This window comes from Ascidia mentula, chromosome 6 (assembly GCF_947561715.1).
Source record: "Ascidia mentula chromosome 6, kaAscMent1.1, whole genome shotgun sequence".
NCBI lineage: Eukaryota > Metazoa > Chordata > Ascidiacea > Phlebobranchia > Ascidiidae > Ascidia > Ascidia mentula.
Genome location: NC_138571.1, coordinates 781,857 through 808,746, shown reverse-complemented (window position 1 = coordinate 808,746; position 26,890 = coordinate 781,857). Strand labels below are relative to the sequence as shown.

General features: G+C 41.8%; 1 protein-coding gene across 1 annotated transcript in view; it reads left to right on the top strand.

Moving 5' to 3' along the window:
* LOC145906419 (NACHT, LRR and PYD domains-containing protein 3-like) overlaps positions 1–26,890 on the top strand; it is a 57,349-nt gene that overhangs the window by 2,252 nt on the left and 28,207 nt on the right. The window contains exon 5 of the mRNA XM_082993836.1: positions 10,591–12,242. Coding sequence (XP_082849962.1) covers positions 10,591–12,242 — 1,652 coding nt within the window. The remainder of the gene's footprint in view (positions 1–10,590; positions 12,243–26,890) is intronic.

Genomic DNA, 26,890 nt, shown 5'->3' with positions numbered 1-26,890 from the left:
AAATGTTACATGGGTGTGGGTTGACAAATGTTACATGGGTTTGGGCACACAAATGTTACATGGGTTTGGGCACACAAATGTTGTCGCCAGCCCGATAGAAGCGACTTGTTTACAGTCATAACATACGCAATGAATGGAATTCCGCAATAACTTCGAGGTATGATACTGTAGTGGCCGAACAATTTACGAAACAAGTATAGACATGAAGTCTTGAATAGAAAATAAGGAGGGGGTACGAAAAGTGCTCTGACCTGACAACGGGGTACGAGCAGCAAAAAAGGTTGGGAACCCCTGGTCTACACAGACATCGTACAGTCGCGCTCTGTTAGTGCCCTCTGGTGGAATTCGTTCGTGACTTTCGCAAAAGTCCAGAAACCGTACAACGCCGATGTCGACATTCGGAATTATGAGGAAGGCGGCGGCTTGCCCCATTTCGCCGGTTCTTCGCGTTCGCAACGCGGCCGTGGATTGGGTGGATTGTTCGCAAGTTTGGGGCGCGCCGTGTTGCCTGTTATGAATTCGAGCGTGCGACAAGTAGGAAAACAGTCTTTGGAATCGAGGGTGGGCTTCGCAAGTCAATTCTTGACGGGTCGGCCACCGCGGAAAGGCGCTGCAAAGAGATCGCGTCTGGCGGCTCGTGGTTTATTATCCACCGCGAGTCGTAGCCTAGAGTCGCCACCCGGTGAGCAGGTCACGGAAAGCAAACGCAAAAAAACGGCTGGCAAACACAGGTGGCGATACTTTCGCTTGAAGGATGGCGATGAGGTGTACCCAGTTTAGTGTTTCGTTGTCGCTCCTGGTCGAACATCTGCCCTTAGCCACGGTAACAGACGCTGTATGATTTTTACATTGCCGCCGACGGAGAGCACTACATCGACTTGAACGACAAGCTATTATCTCGTACGTTGCGCGTTACCAAAGCGGATGGTACAGACATGACGCCGATATCACAGTGGCACCGTCAAACTCTTTTGCGCATGCGCTTTTCCGTCAAATAGAACTGTCTCTCAATAATAAGACAGTGACGCCGGCCAGCAACAATTATGCATACAAAACGCATATCGAAACCCACTTTTCCTTTGGATCGGAAGCGAAGAACGCCCTAACGAAATCCTGTATAAACTCCACTGCGATATGAGTCAGCAGCAGCGTTATGTGTTAAACAGCGTCGGCATACGCCTTCGTCTCAGGAGTGACAAAAATCAATTCGCCGTCATGGCGGGCGCCGACGCCAGTCTGTAAAAGTTATCGATGTCCGGTTATTCGTTCGTAAAGTGAAGCCCTCAGCATCACTTTGGCGCATTAGAAAACGCCCCAATCTCACTCGGCCCTGTACCCACTGCGTCGTTCGGAAGTTCGCGTATTTACGATCGCCGGCGGGAGTTAAACGACCGTGTGCGATACACACGTGACCCGGCAGATTCCTGTCAGGGTTGTCTTGGACTTCGTGGAAGGCGAAATCATTCGAGTTGGGAACGAAATCATTCGAGTTCAAACATATGAACATTAATCACTTATCGTTACACGTGGGCGGACGTACACAACCGGCAAAAGCATTCCAACCGGATTTTCAAAACGGCCGGTACAGCAGAAGCAATTTATCGCCGCAGCACCAGTGGCTATAATTGCTTTTTGCGAATTTGACAACTTTATCGAGTTGGACCGCTTTCGCAACGTAATTACGGATTTACCCTCGTGACCTTATGGACGAATTGAGAATCGGTGGCTTGCTGGCACGTGACCCTGCAGCGTCACGCGTGTTTCGCGGTGTTTCCGCCCGTGACGAGCTGTTGTTAGTAGTGACTTGTTTTGATGCTCTCGGGCATGGTGAAATGTTTGACATTTTCGCAAGACCGCCCTACTTTCAAGAGTTCAGAGCATTTTTGCAAGCACACGACGCTGATGTGGAAATTTAATACAAGAGTTGTCCAAAGTTCTTCCTCGATTAGCTGTGGCCAGGGCATTTTAGCACATTGTGCTTTTTTTCGCATTGCTACGCAGCTACGAACTGCATGAAATTGTGGACATTTTTCACGTGACTTGTATGGAAGTGATCTGTTCGTGGAGCGTTTTGTGGCTAACCTGTATAGAAAGATTTATTCGCTGAGTGCTTATTGCGACTAATACACCTGGACAGGCGATATTTTATTCCTTGCAGGAAAAGTGCGAGCTCCCTATAAACACACGCATACACAGAATAAGAAGCGAAAAAGCAGAACACAATCGCATAAACCATACCCGATTTCATAAAATTCTGTTCTGCGCCATTTCATTCCCGCCCTCGAGGCCTTTTGTCACAAACACGATAACATATAAACAGGGCGCGAAAGTTAATTCTGTGTTGAAGGGGAAATTATATGCGTCCGTTCTGCGTCATAACATTTTTATTCTAGCCCCAAGGCGTCACATCCCCCCCCCCTAAATATACCGTTTAATATAGTTGCGAATCGGGTGCCTTAATCGGGCCTTATGTAGGGGAGTCCGGGGTCAGTGGGAATTCATCCATCATCGAATTGCATCGAGCGACGAACAAATTCTTTTAATTGTGGCCATAACCTGTGATGTGATCGGCGAGCACTCTGGAGACGAAACATTTATAATACTGGCAATCTACTACAATGGGGACCAAATATTTATCGGCTGAGAAAACAGCTTTCGGTTTGAAGCACATTGCAACACCATTATGCAAAAGCTCGGCGTTTTCTTGCGAATTCGCAATGCAAAGACAATCGCCGTCCTCGTCCGAGGTGGCGAAGTAAGTAAGTAATAAACGCTCGAAGCCGTCATCACCATTTCTTGGGAAAAATGGCCCCCACGGGGCTCTCAAAAATAAGCGTTTTCGCAACCTCGGTCTGGTTGTACGTGCTTGGTAAGCAACAACCTTCGTGCTTAATATATAGACTTCCGTATCTCAATCGCGTGTCTGGGAACATGAACAAACAGAAACAATTATGTTAGAACCCGCCTTTAAGACGCTTGGTCGAACAAACACGAGATTAGTTAAAGAAAAAAAAATCTCGAAAAAAACTTGAAAACACATTAGAAGGAATCCTGTTTCGCAAAACGGCAACGTCGAATCTTATTCGATATGCAATATGAAATAAGCGCAGTTTAAAGAAAGAAAAAAACGTGTTTCGCTAAACACTTTCGTCGCTTCTTATTCGATACAAAAGTCCTCGTTTCGCAGTTAATTGAAAACAAGTTTTTCGCTCAAAATACATCGACTTTTACTGCTTTTAGAACTGATAAGGATTAATTTCTGAAAGAACATATTGATTGCTGTTAAACATATTCACAAGTCAAACTTACATGTCTTCTTGCGATTTCGACAAATCGAGCTCACCACTTGCACGGTGATCTTCACCACCAGACCGCCCTGCACCCAGCTGAACAACATTTTGTTTGAATTTTCTTGCTTGCCATATTTTTCCACAGACTGCACCCGAAAGTTATGACCGAGACGGGCTGCGCAACGGGTTTTAAAGGGGACAAGTGCGGCGTAAACAACAAAAAAATAAAAAATTAAAAAAATGACTCTGCAAGCGCGCTTAAGCAATCGGGCTTGTAGAAACCCTGTCGGAAAGTACGATACGCTTAGCATAAAAATAATTTAGGCCTATACGTCCCAACGGCGTGTAAACACGCTTTGATTGACATCTTGAAAATTCACATTGATCCCTTTGCGTGACCGGCCTGTTTTCAACACATGCAGGCAATCACTCATGGCGAGCGGGTTCTGAGCCTTGGACAAACCCATGGCGGCTCGTTTAACGGGATCACCTTCGCAGATATATGTTTTGGCGGACAGTGCCACAATGGAATGACCGCTCGCGCGCACGGCAGCAGTCACCTGGTACGAAATCACCTTGTGACGTCATATAGTCGACAAACCTCTCACAGTGAATTTCGCAGGATTTCGCGGGAAAAAACTCTTCATAGTTCCCGTAGAACTCGCGGCGGAGTTCGGGGCGTATAAGTTTGTGAATGGAATCTTCGCTTAGAGGCAAAATTAAACATTGTCCGTATGACATAAACAAATTTGATACCCATTCGGCATCAGGAAACGTTGAAAACAATCGTAGACCAGTTGCAACAATCGAAGCTTGGCCAGGTCATGAACATAAACGATAATTTGAATCGGTGTTTCTTGTAAAACTCGCTTCTTTGTGGTTTCGATCTCGTACAAATCCTCGTCCATTTCCGTCAGATGGAAAAAGTTCTGAACGATTCGGCAAGCGGCCGCTGCATCGCAATGTTTGACATTTCTTTGCTTATCTTTGCGCAGCAACAACGATCCATACAAAGCATTTCCTGTCGGAAGCGGAAGTAATTAGAAAACCCAAGCAGAAAATAGTACAGTTGAAATGATTGAAAACGCATCATCGTTTTGTGAAAGTAAATATTGCATAATTAATAAAAATTGCCAAGCCAAGATCAAATATTGTCGCACCTGCCAGCTTGTGGAAGTCCGCCAAACTGAGCTTGCTTGCGTCGAAGTCACCGCGACAGCGCGCGTCCGTCACCGTTTTAGCAAAATGCCTGAAACAGGCTCGGGGTTCAAACGCGATTACGCGGTATAATCATGAGATTTTCAGGCCGTGGCTCAGATACCACTGGGCCTACGGCGTCGCCAGAAGGATAAGCATACAAAACTTTGAAAATTGTAGACGGTGTTCGACTCACCCGCATAACCGTCAACCTGGACACGCTTCCACCCAAGACGTATTTCACCTCGGTTCATTTGCCGTCCAATATAGACTCGATCGACAACCTCTAAACCAAACATTCGTCCGCTAGGAAACCAAAACGCGCTGTACGGTCGACGTTAAATCGTTCGTTTTTTCGTCAAGTGTGGTGACGTCATAAGGCCCAACAGGCATGGCCTTAGACGTGCAATGGAGATATAATGAATTCGCATCCCGATCAATAACAGCCTTGCACAATAAGGCGTCTTGACCTAATTCCAACGCGCGAATTCGCTTTTCGTCGCATTTGTGAAAACGGGAAAATATAATCTCTCGGCCACCTGTATCAGATGTAATTGGTGCTTGTGTCGCCGGTGAAATAACGCAAAGCATACGTCATCGTTGGTCTCAATCATATCACGTATAGCGGATTTTGTGACACGTCGTCTTTGAGCATTTCGATGCCCGTGCGCCAACGAGCTGAGATTTCGCATGGCTTCAATGAATGGAGTGACATCCAGCATGTTGTAATGAATAAGGAAATCCTTCAATGTAGACATCTTCCGTTCCTTCCACACGCGTAAACAACCGTCGTAGACCTCTTGAGAAACGCCTTCCTTTATACTTTAGCCTGTTGAAAAAGGCCTCTTTCGGCGGTAAACAACGCAAGTTTAACTTGGCGAAGTCGTCGAGAAACTCGTTTGGGAAAACACCTTTGGATTCTTGACAAATGATTTTAAAAAATTGGCGTAGGTCACATTCGGCGCAGTGTGATTTTCTCGCGTCCATAAACGTAAATCGCTTGGTTTGAACGCATAGGAAGTTGACTTTGTTTGCAACGAAAGTAGAGAGCCGAATTGTATTACGGGAATGTTTTGCAGATAATATGGAAAATCTTTTTACACACTTCGTATGGATGTTCGCCCTGTCAGGAGTTAATTGCGAGCGCCTGTTTTACTTTGACTTTGTAATGTATTGGACCCAGGTAATCCATGAACCTGTCAATCAACTCTTGCGGTTGACCTGTTGTGACGAAACACTGGCCTTGTTCGAACTCAGGTACGTCACTGCACACGGCAAGGCTGAGAGGAATGTGTACAGCTTGGCATTCCGTTTTATCCGTTCGTTCGGGTAAATTATGCTGACTCAGCATCACCTCGAAGTCAAAGAAAATCACAAATGGATAAAAGCGATGTTGCGGCGGTACGTCAATGCCGCACAATTCCAACCGTTCGAAAATCGTTGGACTGATGGAAAATGCGCCACCTGAAAATGTCTCACGTGTGACAAGAGAACACGTTTTCTGGTGTTGTGCACAGCGGTCAGTCCGAGTAAAGGTTACTTTGCACATCGGACAAGCAAAATTCGATGTCTACTTTGGAAAATCCGTGATGAGACTGTAAAGATTATTTGTTAAATCCAGGTTCATGATCGTGGTGCGCTTTTTTTGAAAGCGTCGAAAACTTTTGTATAAAAATTCGCACGTCGCCGGCGCTTTTAGCCTGAAGACGTTGATATTTAAACCAAAGCAATATTAAAACCAATAAATGTGATGGGACCCGTGTTGAGCGTGAGAAACCTCGATAAATTGACTGGATTTCCTATCCAGGCGTGTGGTGTGAAATAAACGTAGAAAGCAAGGTTTGTCAACGCTTCAACTTTCCATTTTAAATCGGGACGCTTTTGCCTGATGATTTACGTGATCTGCTCCGGCGAGCTTTTGAAAGAATGCGAAAACGTCATCCCGCGAGGTGTGGAGAAAAGTATTGCATTGTTGTCCGACGCGTGAAAATATGGCCGTTTCCCAGAATGGTTTCTGACGTGAAACAAACTGTTATTAATTTTGAAGGTTCTCTGTCTGTCGCAATATGACGTGTACCATACGGTCGACACGTGACCAAACGATGGGCAACGAGAAATGGTACAATGACGTCACAAGTCCAATTCGTGCGTAAATGCGAATTGCGAATCAGCGCTGGGCGATTAAGCGGACTGCTGGCGGTTGCTCGCCAGAAACATGTTATTGTCGGTTCGAACTGTTGCCTGTTTGCAAACATCAACCAATGAGATAACGATGTCAGTCAGTGGCAGGTGAGAGTTAATGTTATAAACGCACTTACTTTCATCGTTGATCGGTTGTAAATTCGGCGAAGTCGTGTTTTGGTTGAGCATGAGCGAGAATCTGTTTTTTTTACAAAACGAGATCGCTTGTCGCTTACCACTTATCACACGCTAATGTCTATGTTGTCTATGATGTCCGGCCGATCACTGGTTGTGTCGATTGTATTAAAAGGTCGCTGTAAAATTCATTGTTGTTTATCGTGACATTACACTATAGCTTATCGCGCGCGGTCACCTTACATTGGTTTTAAAGCCTTCAAATGACTGGAGTAACCGAGCTTCTCGAGCGACTGCGATATTTCGCTTGAGCGCGCCACGGTTGGAATATGCGGTTGGCTGGCGTTGAACGGAATGCCGTCTTGTGTGCGGGTCGCAAGCATGTTTCGCAAAGCAATCGGTGATTTTAGACGGCTGCTACAAACGCAATGACATCATTCAAATGTAGTAATTATGGAAAACGAGTACTACCTGAAGTCGCTCACGTGTGACGTCTCCGCGGACGCCGGTTCGTTTCACGTTTTTCGCAACGCGTTTGACAAGCCAAGATTATTCAATGCGTCGTTGTATTGCACAAGAATGGATTCAATTTCCCCGCATGCAGGAAACATATGACTCTGATTCTGTTCGGAGAAGTCCACAAAACAACGATCTGGACTCGGTATCGCGTTGTCTGACATCGGATCCGCGCTAAATTAACACGAAAAACAACGGTGTGATGCAAGGGTAATTAAGCCACTCGAAAGTGTTACCTTGGTGGGATTTGATTGGATACGAGGACATGCCTCGCTGCCTTGCTCCAAACACGGAATCTTTTCAATGCGACCGCGCCATTAGTGCATAACAACACATTAAATCATAAAGAGGAAACAGGAAAATCGCAATCAACTCACATCGGCCAAAATGCAGTCCCTTATGTCGTTTTATGTTGTGAAGCGAAATAAACCTAAAAGCGAACTTGGATGGAAAATATTATTCACTAAATCAAGCTGAACAAATTAAACATCTTGCCACAAACCGCACATCGGTTACATTCATTTACATGCGATATGACCTCATCGATTTTGGCAAAGTGCATGTTACAAAATCCGCAATGAAATTGTACACACATATTTATTGCTAGCTTTCAAGATATGCAATGATCTGCTACGTACCATGACAGCCTCCATGGTGAGACACTTGGAACTTTCAAATGGATTCGCCCATTTTATGCTTATCAAAGGCAAGTTTTCCAAAGGAAATAAACCAAACAATCGGATGGAACTTGAAAAGAGAAAAGCACAGATGCGCTTAGAGTTTTTCCTTTCCTTACATTGTCCAAATTGGTGGTAAAAGGTGGGTCAGATTACGGTCACCGAAGACTGAAAAGGCTAAAATATCATGTGGGAAAGCGCCCAGTTGGATTCGCTGAACGTGAAATAAACGCATATGGGAAATCAAGAGAGCAACAAGGCGTGACGAATATTTCGATTTTTACCGAAATACCGCCGGAAATAATCAACGTGATGAGATGATTGTAATGCTTGAAAAATGGAGTATAATTGAAAGGATACATCATATGTAAAACAAAACATATGGTTCGACTGAATCGATATAATCTGGCCAAAATGGGGTGTCATATTGCAATGTCGAATAAAGCGACAAAACGTCATACTGCCGGACGCGCGCAGCTTATGTTCACAGAACATATTGTCGCAAGCTGCATGAAACATAAGAAACAGCATCGGAAATACAACAGGACTTTGGTAAGAAAATGTCTGTTTGATTTTGAGGGGGCGGGGCATAATTAACACCCTCTGCGATTGTGTATTGCGAGTGACCGCGGATAATCAAACCTGTACATTGTGAAACATACATATGGCCCGACATTGGAGGGATATAAACAACTCACAGAAACCATATGCACAGCCCTAGACAAAATCATGGCGCATTTAGTTTGAGCCACCGTGAAGTGATAAATTCATGACGCGATTAAGACCTTGCCTGAATCATACAGGAAGCGATTCAAGCGCCATTTCTACGATTTAGCTTTGCAATGGCGGAGATCAAACAAGCCTAGGCACACCGAGACGAAAACAGCTAACAACTCGATGGACAAGGGTCAGGCCGGGGTCACGACTAAAAATAGTGTCTCTCTCTCTGCGCTCTCGTTACGGTTCAGTGAGAATTGTAACGTACTCCCAATCAAGACCGGAAAACAGAGAGTACCTGTGAGTGTCTCCCTAAGATATTTCGCCATTTACAATGCATACGTAAGAAACTGAGAGATTACTCTTTCCTGTCTCCAACCTATATACTACCGAGATTAGTGAAATCTCACACAAACACCGGTGGTGGAATGATTACAAAACTGATACTTGAATAACTCGCAGTTATCCTGCCTGCAAATTCAATACAAGATCAGTCTTTACATTGGCCATGTGGTCATTCCCAGCTATTGTGTTGGTTTTGATCAGGAATTTCGATTCTTCGGCTAATTATACCTCCTTCATTATAATCACGCATACACGATTACCTTGCATGCATGCAATCACAGTATTTTTATTTAAAAGTTTTGGGTCGCAGTTATTACAGTTTGTCTTAAACCTGACCATTGCGGTGCTCGCTGATATGGATTCCATTGTCCTCCTGTCAGCACCAACCGACAAAACAATTAGTTCTTCTCACCCAAATTAGTTATGTGATTATTCTTTCCATTGTTTGCGGAATAAATTCACAACACGAAACATTACAATACTCTAGGTACACAATTTAGCGTCCAAGTTTACTTCAAAACAACTTCAACAACTTTATGAGCCACCACAAGTAAACAACCGGGTTATGTCAATGAATATTTCGCCCGCCATCATCTCGACCAATCAACGTGTCACACATCTACCTTAAAAACAAAACTACTCAAGCGTATCAAACTAAGGGTGAAACAAATCATGACAAAGAATAAAGTGAGAGGAAAAAATAAAACGTATAAGTAGACGTGAATAACGACCAGAGGTGAATATAAAGATAGGTAAAATAAGTATGCGAAAAACGAAACCGACAACAGGTAGTCTAAACTCGAACTAAAAACAACGTTCACTTGTACAAAACCAACATAATATATGTGCAAACAACATAATAATTAAGGGCTGCAGACAGGGTGTACACGCACTCTTACGACCTGTAAGGTCTCATCACTGCAGCTGTTGCTTTAAGACTGGCGGGCACACAGATTTCCACTTTGTGGTACCTTTCGGTCAGCGTCAATCCGTTGGGTACCCTATGAGACCTTACAGGTCAAAACAATGTGTAACCCCGTCTGCAGCTCATATAACAACATAATAACTTTCCCATTTCCTCCATGCTATTGAAAATACAGAACAATCTTACAAAATATTGATTGGTTTTCGGACATTTCGTTCTTCGCGTTTTACTCGTTTCGACTACAAATCGTTTCCGAGCTTGGGTTTTGTCGAATCCCAACACCATGAAGCGACAAGTGGCGGAACTTTATCCGTTCTAGAAGGAACATATTATTACGTCATAATGCAATATAATCAATTACTGAGCGTCAGTTATTGTTGAGTGAAACAGAACGAACATTTTCGCCATTGTTTTATCAACACATGCAAATTCGTTGTGTCATACTTTTTTATTTGGTTTCGTGGGATTAACTGTGTTTCATGTTTAAGAACATGAACTTAAGGGTTAAACCTGCTTACTTTGTGACATCACAAACCAATGCGCAGGCATCCATTTTTTGTTCTACAAAACACCTCACACGTTCTACAAAAAAAACATATTATTGTAGGCAAAGAACTGAAGTCAACTTTAAAAGATAAAGTGGAATCCATCACCAGTGAAGAATCATCACTTGCAGAAATTACCCAACGAAACATAACACCAGTCAACCTATCCATAGTCAGCAAACCATCACAAATAGATGACGAGTTTCAAGCAGAAGGACATTACCATCGTAGAGAGGAGTTGGCTAAAGTTTACGATCGACCATCCGGTGACATCAGCCCTGAAGAAATGTTTACTCGTGCAAAGCAAACAGCACAAAGAGAAGCAGAATGGAAATTTAAACCTAAACAAGCGGAAGCAAAGCTCGAGTACGTGGAAAAGCATGGAAATATTGTTGGTGTTGTCGGTCAAGCGGGCATCGGAAAAACTACTTCATGCAAAAAATGGGCTTTACAAGCTTTGCATAGAGAGTTGTTTGGGAAAATATCCTTCATCTTCTACATTGTAATCCGAAATATAAATTTTGAAACAAGCATGACTTTCCTTCGGTTTCTCCTCCATGCCATTCTACTTAGCTGGGAATACAATCCAGAGGTAGCTCAAGGGATAATGCAAGCAATCAATGGTGATCCAGATGTTCTCTTGGTTTTCGACGGAGTAGATGAAGCAGCTTTTGAATCATTCTCAAGTAAAGCTCCCACTCCCCTCTTGGATAAAGAAAACAAAGCAGAAATTTATCTCAAGCATTTATTGAGTGGAAATTTGCTTCCACGTTCCCGGAAGATATTCACGTCACGACCAGCTCCATTCTACAAACTCCATCCTTCACATCGACCAAGGTTTATTGTCCAGATACTCGGCTTAACTCCAAACTCACAGAGAGAACTTGGACAACAGATATGCGGTGCAAGATATGACTCTGTAGAGAACAAACTTGAAGAAAACACCAATATGTTCTCTTACTGTTATGTTCCGGTTAATTTCATACTGACCGTCAACTATCTGCTGAGTCATGATGATGATAGTCAGCATGTTTCGCTTCCCCGTGTTCTGGCATCTACTTGTGTTCAATACTCACAAACTGAACACCTGAAGGATGAAAATAAACAGTTCAACAAACTTTCCAAATTGGCCTGGGACGGATTTCGGAACAAGAAAGTTGTATTCAAAGTACAAGATTTCAAAAACGCAAAACTAAATGACTCGACAGTTCATGCTTTTCTGAATACCTCAGTTACAAAGCAGGGAAACCTAAAGCTGACAATACTGGACGGACACAAACGTAGATATTTTTCACATCTCATTTGGCAAGAATTCTTCTCCGCGGTTTACCTGATGACGATCATGCCTTTAGAAGAATTCAAGGAACAATACACCCAACTTACCGATGCCAGATGGGAGGTTGTTGCCAAGTTCGCGTTTGGAATTTGCGATTCTTCAGTTTTCAACGATATTGAAGCCGTAGTTCCTGGGTGTTCACGTGAAGATTGGAAAGCTAAGAAGAAGCTGCTGAAAAACCTCGCATCGTCGTGTATGGGGAAACCAACCAAGGAAGCGATACTTCGATGTTGCAGCTGGGCTCGTGAAGCGAACGATGAGGAGTTAACTTCAATCGTGTCCTCCTTACTCCCTGGTGAGATCAACCTCGGTGGCTTATCGCTCCTCCTGACCGACCTCGAGAATCTCACCTTCGTAATTCAAAGGAGAAGCAAACCGGTAAGATGTTGTTTATGCATTTCTGTACCCATGACTGAAATCCTGGTGGAGGGGGGCGCAAAATCTGAAAAGGGTGACCAGCTGTTTACACGTTGCTGACGCTACCAGACATGGTGTTAACTTAACTCAAAACATATTTTCTGTCCTTTGTGTGCAATGTATATTTGGACGATATAATTCGTCATCATATTATTGTCGGTGATAATCGAACAGAGTTTAAGTGGTGTCAGATATAAACAACACATAATATTTTGTGTTTACCGTCTTGCAATGTCAAACATAAGTGAATATAAATGGAGCCGGTGCCCATTCTTGCAAACAAAGACGTATTCACGAGTGATTTTGTACTTAGAAACGTAATGGTGCGACATGGGTAAATGTACGGTGAACGTAATAACGGTCGGAATTCATGACCAGGATTTCATGGGTTCAAACCGAGATGTAGACCCAAAAAATAAGTTGTGTTAACGTCTATTTGAAAGGTTTACACATCACTTAAATTTAGTTTTATCCAAAACAATATTCGGAAAATACAAGGGCGGGTGATAAGTGCACGTGGTGAACCTTCTCGCTTCACTCTATGTAACTTATGTTTGTTTAAACTTTGTATTTCAACCAAAACACGTCATTATTTTTGTATGAAGCAAACTCTAAACAAAACGGCCCGACATCCATATATGTAACCATAATTAGAGTGAAAGCATACCATTCCTTGTCTGGAATTGGAAGCGGCTTTGGATGCGGTGAAGTTGTCTCGCATAGTTAAAAAAAATTGTGTTTAGAGGACTGCCCCTGCGTGTTTTGAACGGATTCATCAATCGTTCTGCAGTCATTGTGTAACCGAAATTAGCTTGTCCCCCTAACTTGGTTAACGCCCAGGCTACTCTGCACTGACGGCCTATCGCAGAGACCTGGAGTCACACGACTAAGGTGGCTACTTTTGTAATAAAATAGAAACGCTAATAGTTATAAGAAGTAAAACTGGCACAAATGCGAATAAAACAACGGTTGTTCTAAAAATTTATGAACGTCTGTATGACGTAACAATGGTTTACCTGTATAGTTTGCCTAATATTCATGTAAACTGGTAAAACTGGCAAAAGTGCGAATAAAACAGCGTTTGCTATTTTTGTTGCCAGGCATACTGATTAATCGGTATTGCTCTTCTGGCACTTAGTTTCTGAAGTGTTTATTGGAAACCAACGTTTCGTCTGCCATCCGGCGAGACTTCTTCAGGGTTAATTCAACAGTGAAGCATCACGCACATAAAACACTAACAACGCAGGAAAAACGCAGGAAAAACACAAGGAAAAAGGAATAGATAACACTGGCACCGCTTGCATCGTCACGTGAACCAGGTGTGTGGCGGGGCGTAACATTTACAACAAGTTGTTGTATACAGCTGGAAAATATACGCATTGCTCCTTATCGTTTATGCAATGATCATTTTTGTGGATGTGGAGCGTCTCCAGGAACAAACGTTTTGTATGATCGTCTTCCATCTCTAGGAATTGCACCTCATCAAAGTTAACTCGGTGGCCGAGTGTGGCAGCGTGTTTTGCCAGTGCTGTCCTCTGGCTGTTCTTCGCTGCAACGTAGCGGCGATGCTCTTTTAACCGAGTCTGTAACCTTCTCCCTGTCTCACCGATGTACGCTCCACCGCAGTCCTTGCACGGAATGTAATAGACAATGCCTTTTGGTTGGCCCGTACCCTTCTCGATACAGTGAGACAACATCCTGCCCAGTGTTCTGTGAGGCTTAGTGTAGACCGCAATACCATAGTCCAACATCATACGCCTTAGCGTGTCTGTTAGAACCGGAACATATGGCAAAACGATCGTACCGGTAGTTGGCGCTGTTTCTTGTGGCTTGACCGCAGGCTTTCTTCTAAACATCCATGACGGATACATATGTTTCCGCAGTACCTTCCTTATGAACTTCACCTCTTTATCACGGTCTTCTTCTCGGGAAACCAGAGCCTCGGCTCTATCCATCAGCGACCGCACTACCGCTGTCTTGTGCTGTATCGGATGTGCCGACTTAAACGATAGGTACCGATTGGTGTGCGTCGGCTTGCGATACACACGAGTGCTGATCAAACCTTTCGCATCACGGATACCTTCGGTATCTCAAAACGGCAGTGTACCACCACTTTCCTTTTCTAAAGTATATGTGATGGAATCCTCCACATGGTTAATGTGGGTAAGGAACAACTGGAGCTGTGCTTCATCAACGATGGCGAAGGTGGCTCGAAGGTTTGTTCGACTCAATTTTGGCGTCGCAAGCAGCAAGGTTCATTTGCATCACAATCACTCTTGTCTCAGAGAGAAAATATTACCACCAAGTCTAAGGTTCAGATCACCTATGGCATCTAAAGAAGGGAGAGACATTATGCGATCTTGTGGGTTTCGTTTTTTGAAACTGCGCATAAAAGATGCACATTTGCGCATTAAAAACAATACGTATGAGCTGAGCGGAATTACAGAGAGGTTAAGGAAAGACCTTGACATGACTGTGTTTTCATCACTGAAGTCTTACGTGGAGGAAGGCACATTACGAATTGTGACGTCAGGAAGAAAAAAGTGCGAAGAAAAACTCGGTATGTGGCGTGATAAAAGGAAGGAATTAACGGTAAAGGGCTGCGTTACCAACTTGTCAGACCATGAGCTCACACCAGAACAGCATGGTGTTTTGTCGCTAGGTATGAATTTTGCCATCACACCTAACGTGATACCATGGAAACAGATTTTGGCTTCTGTTGAGAAAGGCCTGGTTGGACAGCCCGCGCATATAAAGTCACTTCTGCAGGGCAAAGTTGTTGGCTCTATTCGTAGCCACAGTGGCCACAATACCGTTGGCTCTAACACCCCTAGGTCATATTTGTCGGCTGCACGAGAACTTCGCAACAACCAGAACATCGTCATATTGCGTGCCGATAAGGGCAATCGAACGGTGGTCATGAACCGTTCCGAATATAACACTAAACTGCTGGAACTTTTAAGTGACGCAAAAACTTACAAAAAGTTATCCAGAAATCCGACCCCGTCCTTAGAACGAAAGATAAACCGCTTCATCGGTTACTTACACAGGGAGCTTGAGGCGTTATCTGTTGGTGAGTTTCGACAGCTGCATTGCACAGACGGTAGGACGCCCGAATTGTACGGGCTTCCCAAGGTCCACAAGCCAGGCGTGCCTCTCAGACCCATTGTTTCTTTTATCGGCTCCCCGTCTTATATGCTCGCCAAATTTATAGCAAGGATTATTTCCCCTTTGGTTGGGAATAGCCCATATCACGTTAAAAAACTCACGTGAATTTGCAGCCGAAGTGAGGAACTTGACGATAGCGGATGATGAGTGTATTGTGTCCTTTGACGTCGTGTCTCTTTTCACCAATGTGCCAATATCGGTAGCTGTTACTAATGTCATGGCACGCTTAGAGGATGACAGTAACCTTGAGCAACGCACGTTGTTATCCTGTGAGGATATCGCAGAAGGGCTGAAATTATGTTTGAACGCCACCTATTTTTCCTTTCGTGGTGTGTTTTACCAACAGGTGTTTGGTACGGCGATGGGTTCCCCCATCTCTATGGTAGTGGCGAACATTGTAATGGAAACAATTGAGGATAAGGCACTCGCCACTTTTGCGCATTCTCCCCGTTACTGGAAGCGTTATGTCGACGACACCTTCGCCATCGTTGATGAAGCACAGCTCCAGTTGTTCCTTACCCACATTAACCATGTGGAAGATTCCATCAAATTTACTTAAGAAAACGAAAGTGGTGGTACACTACCGTTTTTAGATACAGAGGTTATCCGTGATGAGAAAGGTTTGATCAGCACTCATGTGTATCGCAAGCCGACGCACACCAATCGGTACCTGTCGTTTAAGTCGGCACATCCGATACAGCACAAGACAGCGGTAGTGCGGTCGCTGATGGATAGAGCCGAGGCTCTGGTTTCCCGAGAAGAAGACCGTGATAAAGAGGTGAAGTTCATAAGGAAGGTACTGCGGAAACATATGTATCCGTCATGGATGTTTAGAAGAAAGCCTGCGGTCAAGCCACAAGAAACAGCGCCAACTACCGGTACGATCGTTTTGCCATATGTTCCGGTTCTAACAGACACGCTAAGGCGTATGATGTTGGACTATGGTATTGCGGTCTACACTAAGCCTCACAAAACACTGGGAAGGATGTTGTCTCACCCTATCGAGAAGGGTACGGGCCAACCAAAAGGCGTTGTCTATTACATTCCGTGCAAGGACTGCGGTGGAGCGTACATCGGTGAGACAGGGAGAAGGTTACAGACTCGGTTAAAAGAGCATCGCCGCGACGTTGCAGCGAAGAACAGCCAGAGGACAGCACTGGCAAAACACGCTGCCACACTCGGCCACCGAGTTAACTTTGATGAGGTGCAAATCCTAGAGATGGAGGACGATCATACAAAACGTTTGTTCCTGGAGACGCTCCACATCCACAAAAATGACCATTGCATAAACAATAAGGAGCAATGCGTATATTTTCCAGCTGTATACAACAACTTGTTGTAAATGTTACGCCCCGCTACACACCTGGTTCACGTGACGATGCAAGCGGTGCCAGTGTTATCTATTCCTTTTTCCTTGTGTTTTCTTGCGTTTTTCCTGCGTTTTTCCTGCGTTTTTCCTGCGTTTTTGGTGTTTTATGTGCGTGATGCTTCACTGTTGAATTAACCCTGAAGAAGTCTCGCCGGATGGCAGACGAAACGTTGGTTTCCAATAAACACTTTAGAAACTAAGTGCCAGAAGAGCAATACCGATTAAAACAGCGTTTGTTCTAAAACTTGAGCAACAATAATATTCCACCACAACTGGCATTCATCAACAAATACATCATACGATCTCCCACCAAAACAGTATTTTCAACTCTCCATCGCCAGAGAACTACCTGGCTTTTCGCTTATTATTTCAGCCGCCAGCACTTAAACCAATCATTACTGCCTACGATTGCCACTCAAGCGTGACTGCTCGGGCGTATAAAAACGAGTAAAATGGCGAAATAACAACAAATATATTAGAAAAGGTGAGTGTGGAAATAAACAAAGAAAATGTGTGAGTTAAAGTGGAAGTGAAAATACAAAAAGAAATAAAGAAAACAAAACGAACAAAGACGTTTACGTATTTGCCATTATTTACTTGATTCCTTGTCTTATTGTTACTCACTCCATGTTTAACTTGGATATAATTTCATTCAGATGAAGAAGCTCAACCTCTCCAACGACAATATAAAAGACCGTGGTGCGGTTTACGTGGCCGATTGCATCCACAACATTGAACAAGTGGTTCTGGGTGGATGCGGCCTGACAAGCGTTGGTGCCAAACATTTATCGGAGAAGATTAAACTGTTGAAGAAACCGGTGAGTGATTCATGTCTGTCCAAAGGAACAATATTTATGTTTGTATTGAAATGAATGCGTCCAACATGCACGAAAATGTCAGCGTACTAGGTGTTGTGCGTTAGGTTTATTTGTTTTATAAGAGGAGCCGAGTGGAGCAAAACAACATAACCAAAAAAGCAGGATCACATTTTAGCGCTTTTTTAGAAACCTCACAACCAACTTTTGAAGAATGCGCGATGCGATAATGCATTCGGTATCGTCAGGTGATGTCGCACAATAAATTAAAAATAACCGTTCAAATCCATTCTTGATATTCGGAAAAATCGCCACCACCTGACTTTTGATTGAGCATAAGCTTCTTTGCCACGTCATAGTGGTTCTGGAGTTTAAATCACTGCCCCTAGTATTTCATAATTAGGAACAGCGTAATTTCGTGACTGGAACACAATAAGAACGATCGTAAGTTGTCTCGCTTTTACACGTATTTTTAACGGCACATAAACACACAGAGAGAATTAACTGAAATTCTGATACGATTGTCACACACCGAAAAGCGGTTTACTTACACGATTCCTTGCGCTCTCGGTAAATGGCAGCGACAACTTGTTCCGTGATTTTAGCGAAGGGGTAGCCCTGCACCCAGCTCAGCGCTTGAATCTTCTTGTTTGGCATTTTGCAATTGTTGTGACAAATGTGATGGAAAAAACATCGCGACGAACTTCTAAAGCAAGCTAGAAAAGAACACAGAAATTGTCAGATAGACGCTTTGGCGTGCGTATGTTCACATGGATTCATGTTTAAGTTGACTGGGCGGACTTTCCATTGATCGCCATGTTTTGTCGACCACTTTTTTCCTTTTTGCGACTTCAGGGCCAAATACTCATGTAACGATATATGTACCAGGGATGATTAACATGTCAGCGAATACCATCGACAAGAAAACATTCGTTTTGATTCGAGTGATTGCTTTTAGTATACCGTTGATGCTGTAACGGAATTATTTCCTAATTTAAAAACGGCCCGGACCCTGCAGTAACGGCTCACCACTGAAGCCAAAGTCCTTCACACTGGTTTCACCAAATGGGCGTCATGGAACCCCTGTATTAGAGTGATGCAGATTAACCTCGTTTTAAAGGGAGGTCCCCAAAGCACTGATGTTAGCCATACTACAAGTGTGTTTTTTAGGCGTAAACAAATCGGCGTCTTTAATTGCACGCGACTCGTCAGTGCTTAGCGTTGCCGCTCTGAACGTCTGGCTTCTATTATGGCGCAAGGATCGTTTCTCCGTTATTCGTGTGCAATTTGTTAGAGTTTGGTGACACCTTCCTCTATCGCTCATTGCATGTCATTGTTACTGACTGTCAGATACATACGAACTCTGAACAAAATGGACAAACTTTGGTATATGTTGTAACACTGCGCTAAACATCGTCACAGAATTTACCTCGCCCGTAGACCCGCTTGCTTGCACAATGAAAGCCAATCAAACTTGGAGGCAATAAGCTGCTTGGTGATGCGGATAGATGGGTGAGAAAGTGCATGAATAACGTCAAACACACTTTTCGTCCATGTTGCTGGGACAACCGAAATAAATTTATCGGCGAAATTCCTTCGTTACAGTCTTGTGACCGTGGTGGATGCAGCAATCGAACTTAACAGATTTTAATGCAATATCTTTTGCGTTCGTGTGTCGTTCAAATCCAGTAGGGGGCATGGCATCGACTTCAACGCTCGTGTCGATAAGAAAATTTTGGCTGGAATCCCTTACAAGAAAAAGGCCGATTGGTTTGCCGGTAACCTCAGCCATTACAGGGAACCGGCGTTGGAGATTTCCTGAAAGGTGGTGGAAAGCATTGCCGTAATTTTTGCCCGTAACGTATATGGTAAAAGCACATGCCAGGAACGTCGGCTTGACAAATGTTTGCAAATCAAGTGTTTAAACAGGAAGCATGTGTGATCACCTAACAAAGCAAGTATCTCGTTCATTAACGCCAATGGCTTTCGCATAAGGAAGGTAAGCTGGATAAGCGTGATGCGCACTATTTGCGAGAAAGGTCCAAAGTGTCAACCGTGTCTTGATGGCTGCATGTTTGTCTCTATCAGGTGGTGGTTCAAAATATCAATCGGTCGACGCGTTGCGTCCTGATCTAGTGCGGACACAACGTCGATAATCTTTGTTTAATCTGCCTTGATGTTCCCAAGTGTAAACTGTGCTTTCGATTGCTGCAGACATACACGTGGTTGTGGAGGCCAAGATGTCGTCAGCTTGACGTTATCAGCATTTTCAGATTCCATCTTGCGTGTAATATTCCAATAAATCTTTGTTGGTATGCGGGTTCACGTTACGAATTTTGAGGTTACGAATTTTGTCTAGAAAGCCTCGAAACAAGTCCATAACCATTGACATCCCTGGCAGAGTCATTAAGTTTTATTTCTCAAACCGAGCATTGTTAAAGTAGCTTACTAGTGTTGTTGGTATTTTTACGTACGCCATGTTCATTGTAATCTCATAACTTGGATCGCCGAGTCTTATTAGCAAGCCAGTTCTACACTGAGTGGTCGTAAGAAGTTTAATTATCAGGAATCGGTTTACCTCCGTCATTCATTCTGATACAAACCTCACAATTACTTCGTCTGTCCCAGTTTCTATTCTTTTACATAAATGGAATTTATTCAAATCGGAACAAGAAACATTCGCGCTTGAATAAAAGTAATTTTTACTTATTAATCTTATTTTTCACATATTGTTTTTTGATATCACTTATCTGTGTTGTTATTCACACTTTGTTTAACTTGAACCACATGCAGTTAATCCATACATTTATTATTTCTTAGTTAATGCTTAAAACCCGAATATTTTAAAAGTTTTTATTAAATTTTTATTTATTTTTAGCTTTCGTAACCTTTTTGCGTTAGATTCTTGACTCTTTCCTTTCTGTTTTTCGTTTTTGGCAGTTTTGGTCAATGGAGAACCTGATGATGCCGTTTTAGGCGAAATATATTTTTCTTTTTAATAAATCCATCTGAGCTGTCTAAAGATCGCCGTGTTGGGATTTTAATACATTATTATTGATACGGTGTGCGATCGACAGCCTGCCAGGGGCCTTTGGTTTTTTGATCCAGTTTTTATTTATTAATCACATTTGTTTAACTTGGATATTATTTCATTCAGATGAAGATGCTCAACCTCTCCTACAACAATATAGAAGACCGTGGTGCGGTTTACGTGGCCGATTGCATCCACAACATTGAACAAGTGGTTCTGGGTGGATGCGGCCTGACAAGCGTTGGTGCCAAACATTTATCGGAGAAGATTAAACTGTTGAAGAAACCGGTGAGTGATTCATGTCTGTCCAAAGGAACAATATTTATGTTTGTATTGAAATGAATGCGTCCAACATGCACGAAAATGTCAGCGTACTAGGTGTTGTGCGTTAGGTTTATTTGTTTTATAAGAGGAGCCGAGTGGAGCAAAACAACATAACCAAAAAAGCAGGATCACATTTTAGCGCTTTTTTAGAAACCTCACAACCAACTTTTGAAGAATGCGCGATGCGATAATGCATTCGGTATCGTCAGGTGATGTCGCACAATAAATTAAAAATAACCGTTCAAATCCATCCTTGATATTCGGAAAAATTGCCACCACCTGACTTTTGATTGAGCATAAGCTTCTTTGCCACGTCATAGTGGTTCTGGAGTTTAAATCACTGCCCCTAGTATTTCATAATTAGGAACAGCGTAATTTCGTGACTGGAACACAATAAGAACGATCGTAAGTTGTCTCGCTTTTACACGTATTTTTAACGGCACATAAACACACAGAGAGAATTAACTGAAATTCTGATACGATTGTCACACACCGAAAAGCGGTTTACTTACACGATTCCTTGCGCTCTCGGTAAATGGCAGCGACAACTTGTTCCGTGATTTTAGCGAAGGGGTAGCCCTGCACCCAGCTCAGCGCTTGAATCTTCTTGTTTGGCATTTTTGCAATTGTTGTGGCAAATGTGATGGAAAAAACATCGCGACGAACTTCTAAAGCAAGCTAGAAAAGAACACAGAAATTGTCAGATAGACGCTTTGGCGTGCGTATGTTCACATGGATTCATGTTTAAGTTGACTGGGCGGACTTTCCATTGATCGCCATGTTTTGTCGACCACTTTTTTCCTTTTTGCGACTTCAGGGCCAAATACTCATGTAACGATATATGTACCAGGGATGATTAACATGTCAGCGAATACCATCGACAAGAAAACATTCGTTTTGGGTCGAGTGATTGCTTTTAGTATACCGTTGATGCTGTAACGGAATTATTTCCTAATTTAAAAACGGCCCGGACCCTGCAGTAACGGCTCATAGAAAGCCTATTTTCTTTTCCTTTTTCTATGCACAATATTCAGTTGTTGTCGGTCATAAGAAACAACTTTACACAGGCGGGGGAGGATCTCATCAATTCCAAAGTGAAAATAATATATGCATGTTTTTGTTTAAACCAAAGTACTAAACTGTTCATTACAATTAACGTTTATTTTGCATAAATTGCTTTGGTCTGTAACAAGGTTTTATATGATGTTTAATTTACAACTATAAAGAATCTTACCATAAATACTACTACTAACATTGTAATGACTGAGACATGACTAATAATTATATTTTCTATATTTACAGAAACATAAAGAGTATGAAGTAATCCAGTCAACATCATCAGTTGTTGGTGTGGAAGGTGGCAAACTTGATGTGATGGGTTGTGTTGTTGATATTCCTCCTAATGCACTGAAAACAAATGTAAAAATTTGGTTGAGAAGCTACTATGGAAATATCAAGCCAAATGTAAGTGGTTTTATACATGTGATGTAAGTACAGGATTTTACTTGTTTTCTAAAACTTGGCTTACCCTTGCGATTACTCCCAAATGTGGGTAACTCGGTCGCACAGTTTCCGCTAATGGAGAATGCATTCGTGCGAAGTTTCAATATCAACCCTGCAGGAGGAACCTATGTCCTACAAGATAGTAGAAACAGCCAAGGGGGATGCCAAAATTGTTTTGTCATTGCACAGAGAAGGGTAGGGCTAATGCTGAATTACAAATTCGATAAGGTTATAGTGAGCCATTTGTCCAGTCATTTTAGCTATAATGATGTACATGGAGGGTACTTTAAGCAACTACCCCACAACTAATTTTGACCTGAATGCCTAAAGGCCGCATCTCACAATTAAATCCTAAAAATTGAGTTTCACAAGTCATTTGTCATTGTGCACCTGTTTACAGTTTCTCTTGTTTGCCAAAAACAATTGCCGGGTCTGACTCATGAAGGGGGACTACTATTGCTGAACAGAAAAAAATTGATTGCAGCTGCATTAAGAAAGCACATTGGGGGGTTTTGCAAAGGGTGACTGCTAAATTGTCAGTCCTAGGGGGTGTACAAACAGCCCCGGTGGGTCCCCAAGACAATTACAAGACATCTAATTCTTAATGAATTGTGTATAGGAGGGTTGGTGGCTTCACTTAATCGCAAATGGAGGGTACTTTCTGTGATTCATTTTTTCACAAAACAAACCTACACTTTTTTCTGCTTTTTTGGCCAAAATAATGGCCAACAGATAGTCAAAATTACCCCGGGGGAGCAGTTAAAGTAGTTATTTCCATTATAAATTTGGCCACAATTCCTAGACAAGGGTCGGCACTAACAGAAAATCACAAATTGACCATACTTTCAGTGATTCATTTTTCCACAAAATCAACCTCAATATTTGGGTAGTTTTTCAGCTACATGTTCAATAGCACCCTCTACCAATTTACTGCCTGACTAATAACCCTGAAAACCATAGCAAAACTGCCCCAAACACGCTGAAAATCGCCCTGGCAACAGCCTGTTCATCTGCGCTCATTCAACCAAAACACTGGCGCCCATGCATGACCCATTGCATTGTTACACATAATTTTACTCTGTTACGCAGGACACAGTTCGAGAAGGGCAGAAATACAGAGATGCGGCCTAAACATGAGGCGGACCAAAAATAAAATGAAAAATGAATAATTAAATTATCCCTCTGAACATTTTGATGTTTTTTCAAACAATTTTTGTCAACACCCTACAACCAACGACTACATGACTAAATTGGATAAAGTTTTTTTACTAAAATTACCACAATACGCTCAAAACCGCTTTGCAAAAGCACTTGCTAACCTGCGCATCCACCCTTCAAATTTGATTTCCATGCATCACCTGGTTGCTTAGTTATGTGCCGCCATTCTGTAGGACAGACTTCTTAGGTAGACAAAAAGTATACTTTCTGTACTAAACACTGAATCTGTTGAAACAAATGACAGAAGATATTGATGCATCAAAATACACAATATTTACAACCATGTGGAAACATATGGAATATTTTATGTTTGTTATCTCTACCAATGCAAGACGTAATTTCTTGGTTGTTAACAAGAAAAATGTTTCATTATTCAACAATAATATTAAAACTTTTTTTATTGGGTTTTCATTACACAGAAGGAAATTACTCCATTGTTGTATTGTGGACCAAGCGGGTTAAAGTTCACCAAAGATGTCACCATCACTTTACCATCATGTTTTGTGTGTGAAGATCCTCATCAACTTGTTGTGGTAAGTTTGAACATTCACTTTGTGACCATCACGAAAAAGTGTGTTCACAGCAAACACCAAAAACTGCTGATATAGTTTCTGACTTTGTTATCCATATTTTGCTCAGTCAAACAAGGAACTAAGTATTAAAGTGTATATTTTATAACTGAAAGTATTTGTCATTTTTGTGAAGTGAGTTGGATGAATTTTCATTTTAAATGATTTTGTGTTAACGCTTCACACAATATAAAGGTTGAAACAAGTCAGGATGGTAAAAAATGGGAATATTATCAAACTTTATCCTACAGTGGAGAGGGGAAGATTACATTTACAGTAACTCACTTTACCTGGTAAGTGTAACACGTTTTTGTATTTGATAATACTGTAACAGCCTTTACAAGTCAGTTGCTTGCAATTTATTTATCTTCTTTGGTGCATTTAGGTTTGGTGTGGTAACTGAAAATATTTTTGGATGGTCGAAGACGAAAATGTTTATGTCTGGATTTCCGGACGATGAAAGCCCAGGAAGTTTCCAGAAACTTTGGAGATTTCTTATTTGTCACAATTTTGAACCTCACCGAGCAAAAAACCCCAATCTTCGACAGCTGATGGATTTTAAATTACGGTAGTTAGTTAATTGAAGTTACGAATATAATACAAGGGAGTAACTTTAATTTCCCCCAAAAAAGCTGGAACATTATACACAATTAAAAACACAACACGTTTTTTAACTCAAATCGCCCAAATCATCATGTGTCAATTAGTAAATTCAGAAAGAAATTTATGCTGTCTATTCTTACGTGGGAAACTTAAGGGCAGAACATATCCGAGGACCATTTTTGCTTGGACAAATTTATTGCGGGGCACAGACATTTTTAACAAATTTAAATATCAAATAAGCCCATTATTTACACAACCTTGTATCTATTTTATTTCATCGATAAGTACATATTAGTTAAATTATCTGTAAGATTCAGCTATTCGCACATTAATCGAAACGATATGCATGTATACCTTACCTTGCTATCACTAACAATACTTACGAGAAATTTGACGAAAAAGGTTTAGGCATTGCATTAATTAATTAATTATGACGTAACAATTAATAAAAAAAGGTTACAACCAGTTGCAGTCACTATCGCTGACTGATTGGCATTTTGGGAAATATCACACGAAATTGCTGGCGCAAGGTTAGGTATCATGTATTTGTGAATTTTAAATCTCCTCGAGGCATTGTTGACATGAAGCAGACATTCGTCAGCCTTAACTCTTTCCTAAGCAGGATATTAACCGTTCCAATCCATTAATAAAACGACAAATGAAGGCATCTTTGCAATTTTTACCAATTTTTCAAATTCAAGTTGAGCAACTGCATGGTTGGAAAATTTGTAGCGTCAAACAAAATAACGCTTTATGTAATTGCGAGTGATCTTTACAATTCAACAGAATTCACACTGTAACATGTTTTGTCAGATCTCATCAGAACGAAGGAACACTAACTCTCACAAGTCAAAGTGGTCGAGTTAGATTTCCTGAGAATGAAATCCTAAAAATGGAATTAAAGAATATTTACTCTGACAATACAGTACAACGTGATGTTGTTTTGCAATTTGCTACAACTGGTTATGAAATAGTTGATTTAAAGCTGGAATTTGGTGAGGAAAAACGTGAATCAAATTTTGGTGTAAAAGTAGAAACAGCAAGCGATCAACCGATACAAGTAAGATGTAATAAAATCGTATATTCCTTATGATGCATTATATGTTTATTAACAGGCGAACACTCTGCAGAAGTTTTTGTCAAAAATTGATGCGACACGAAGTCCTTTAGGTCAAGCAAGTATGGCAAAGCACGTATTAAGTTTAAAATAGTAAGTCTCTTACATTCACTGCAATATTCAGGTACTTTACTTGCTGGCTGTACATTGCATGAACCAAACATCACCATAGCAGGAGGCTCAGTTAACAAAACAAACACTCAGCAAACGACGTCCAGTTCATCACAAGGTGTGTAACGTGTTTGCTGAATATGATTCATATTGACCAATATACGTGGATACACCAATTTTACGATGATGCTAAAAATGTCACACATCACTTGTATAGAGCTCCGTTAGTTCTACAGTCACAAAAAATCATTAGGAATCTTGAAACAAAAAACATTGGCAAAACTGCATAATATAGTTTACCGTAATAACAATGCGCACTGTGGAACGTTTGTTTAAGGTAGTGGTTTATAATCTTAATTCTACAAAGTTGTTGCCCTTTATTGTATCTTTATGAGTGTTTCCTGAATATGGTTGGTGCGCGTAGACTGAACGAAACTTTGGAGTGGTTTTGCAACAGGAAAAGTTTATGAAATTAAACAGCGTTAAGTAAAAAATCGTTACAAGAGTGAAAAATTATAAATTCCAATTATTTTTAGATGCTGGTCCTTCGTGCAGCAAACAGCGTGACAAATAGACACTTCAAGAGACCAAATCCAACTTTTGTGTAAATTGATCATTTTTTTCGTAATTATCAACGTGATTTGCAAACTATTTTTTATTGCGCAATGTTTTTTGAGGCAATTTTAAAATTGTAGAGGTCTAGGATTCGACAAACGTTTCAGGTTCGACATAATTAACCTTCTTAAAACAAACATGTCCGTTTTCCCATTGTTTTGTATAA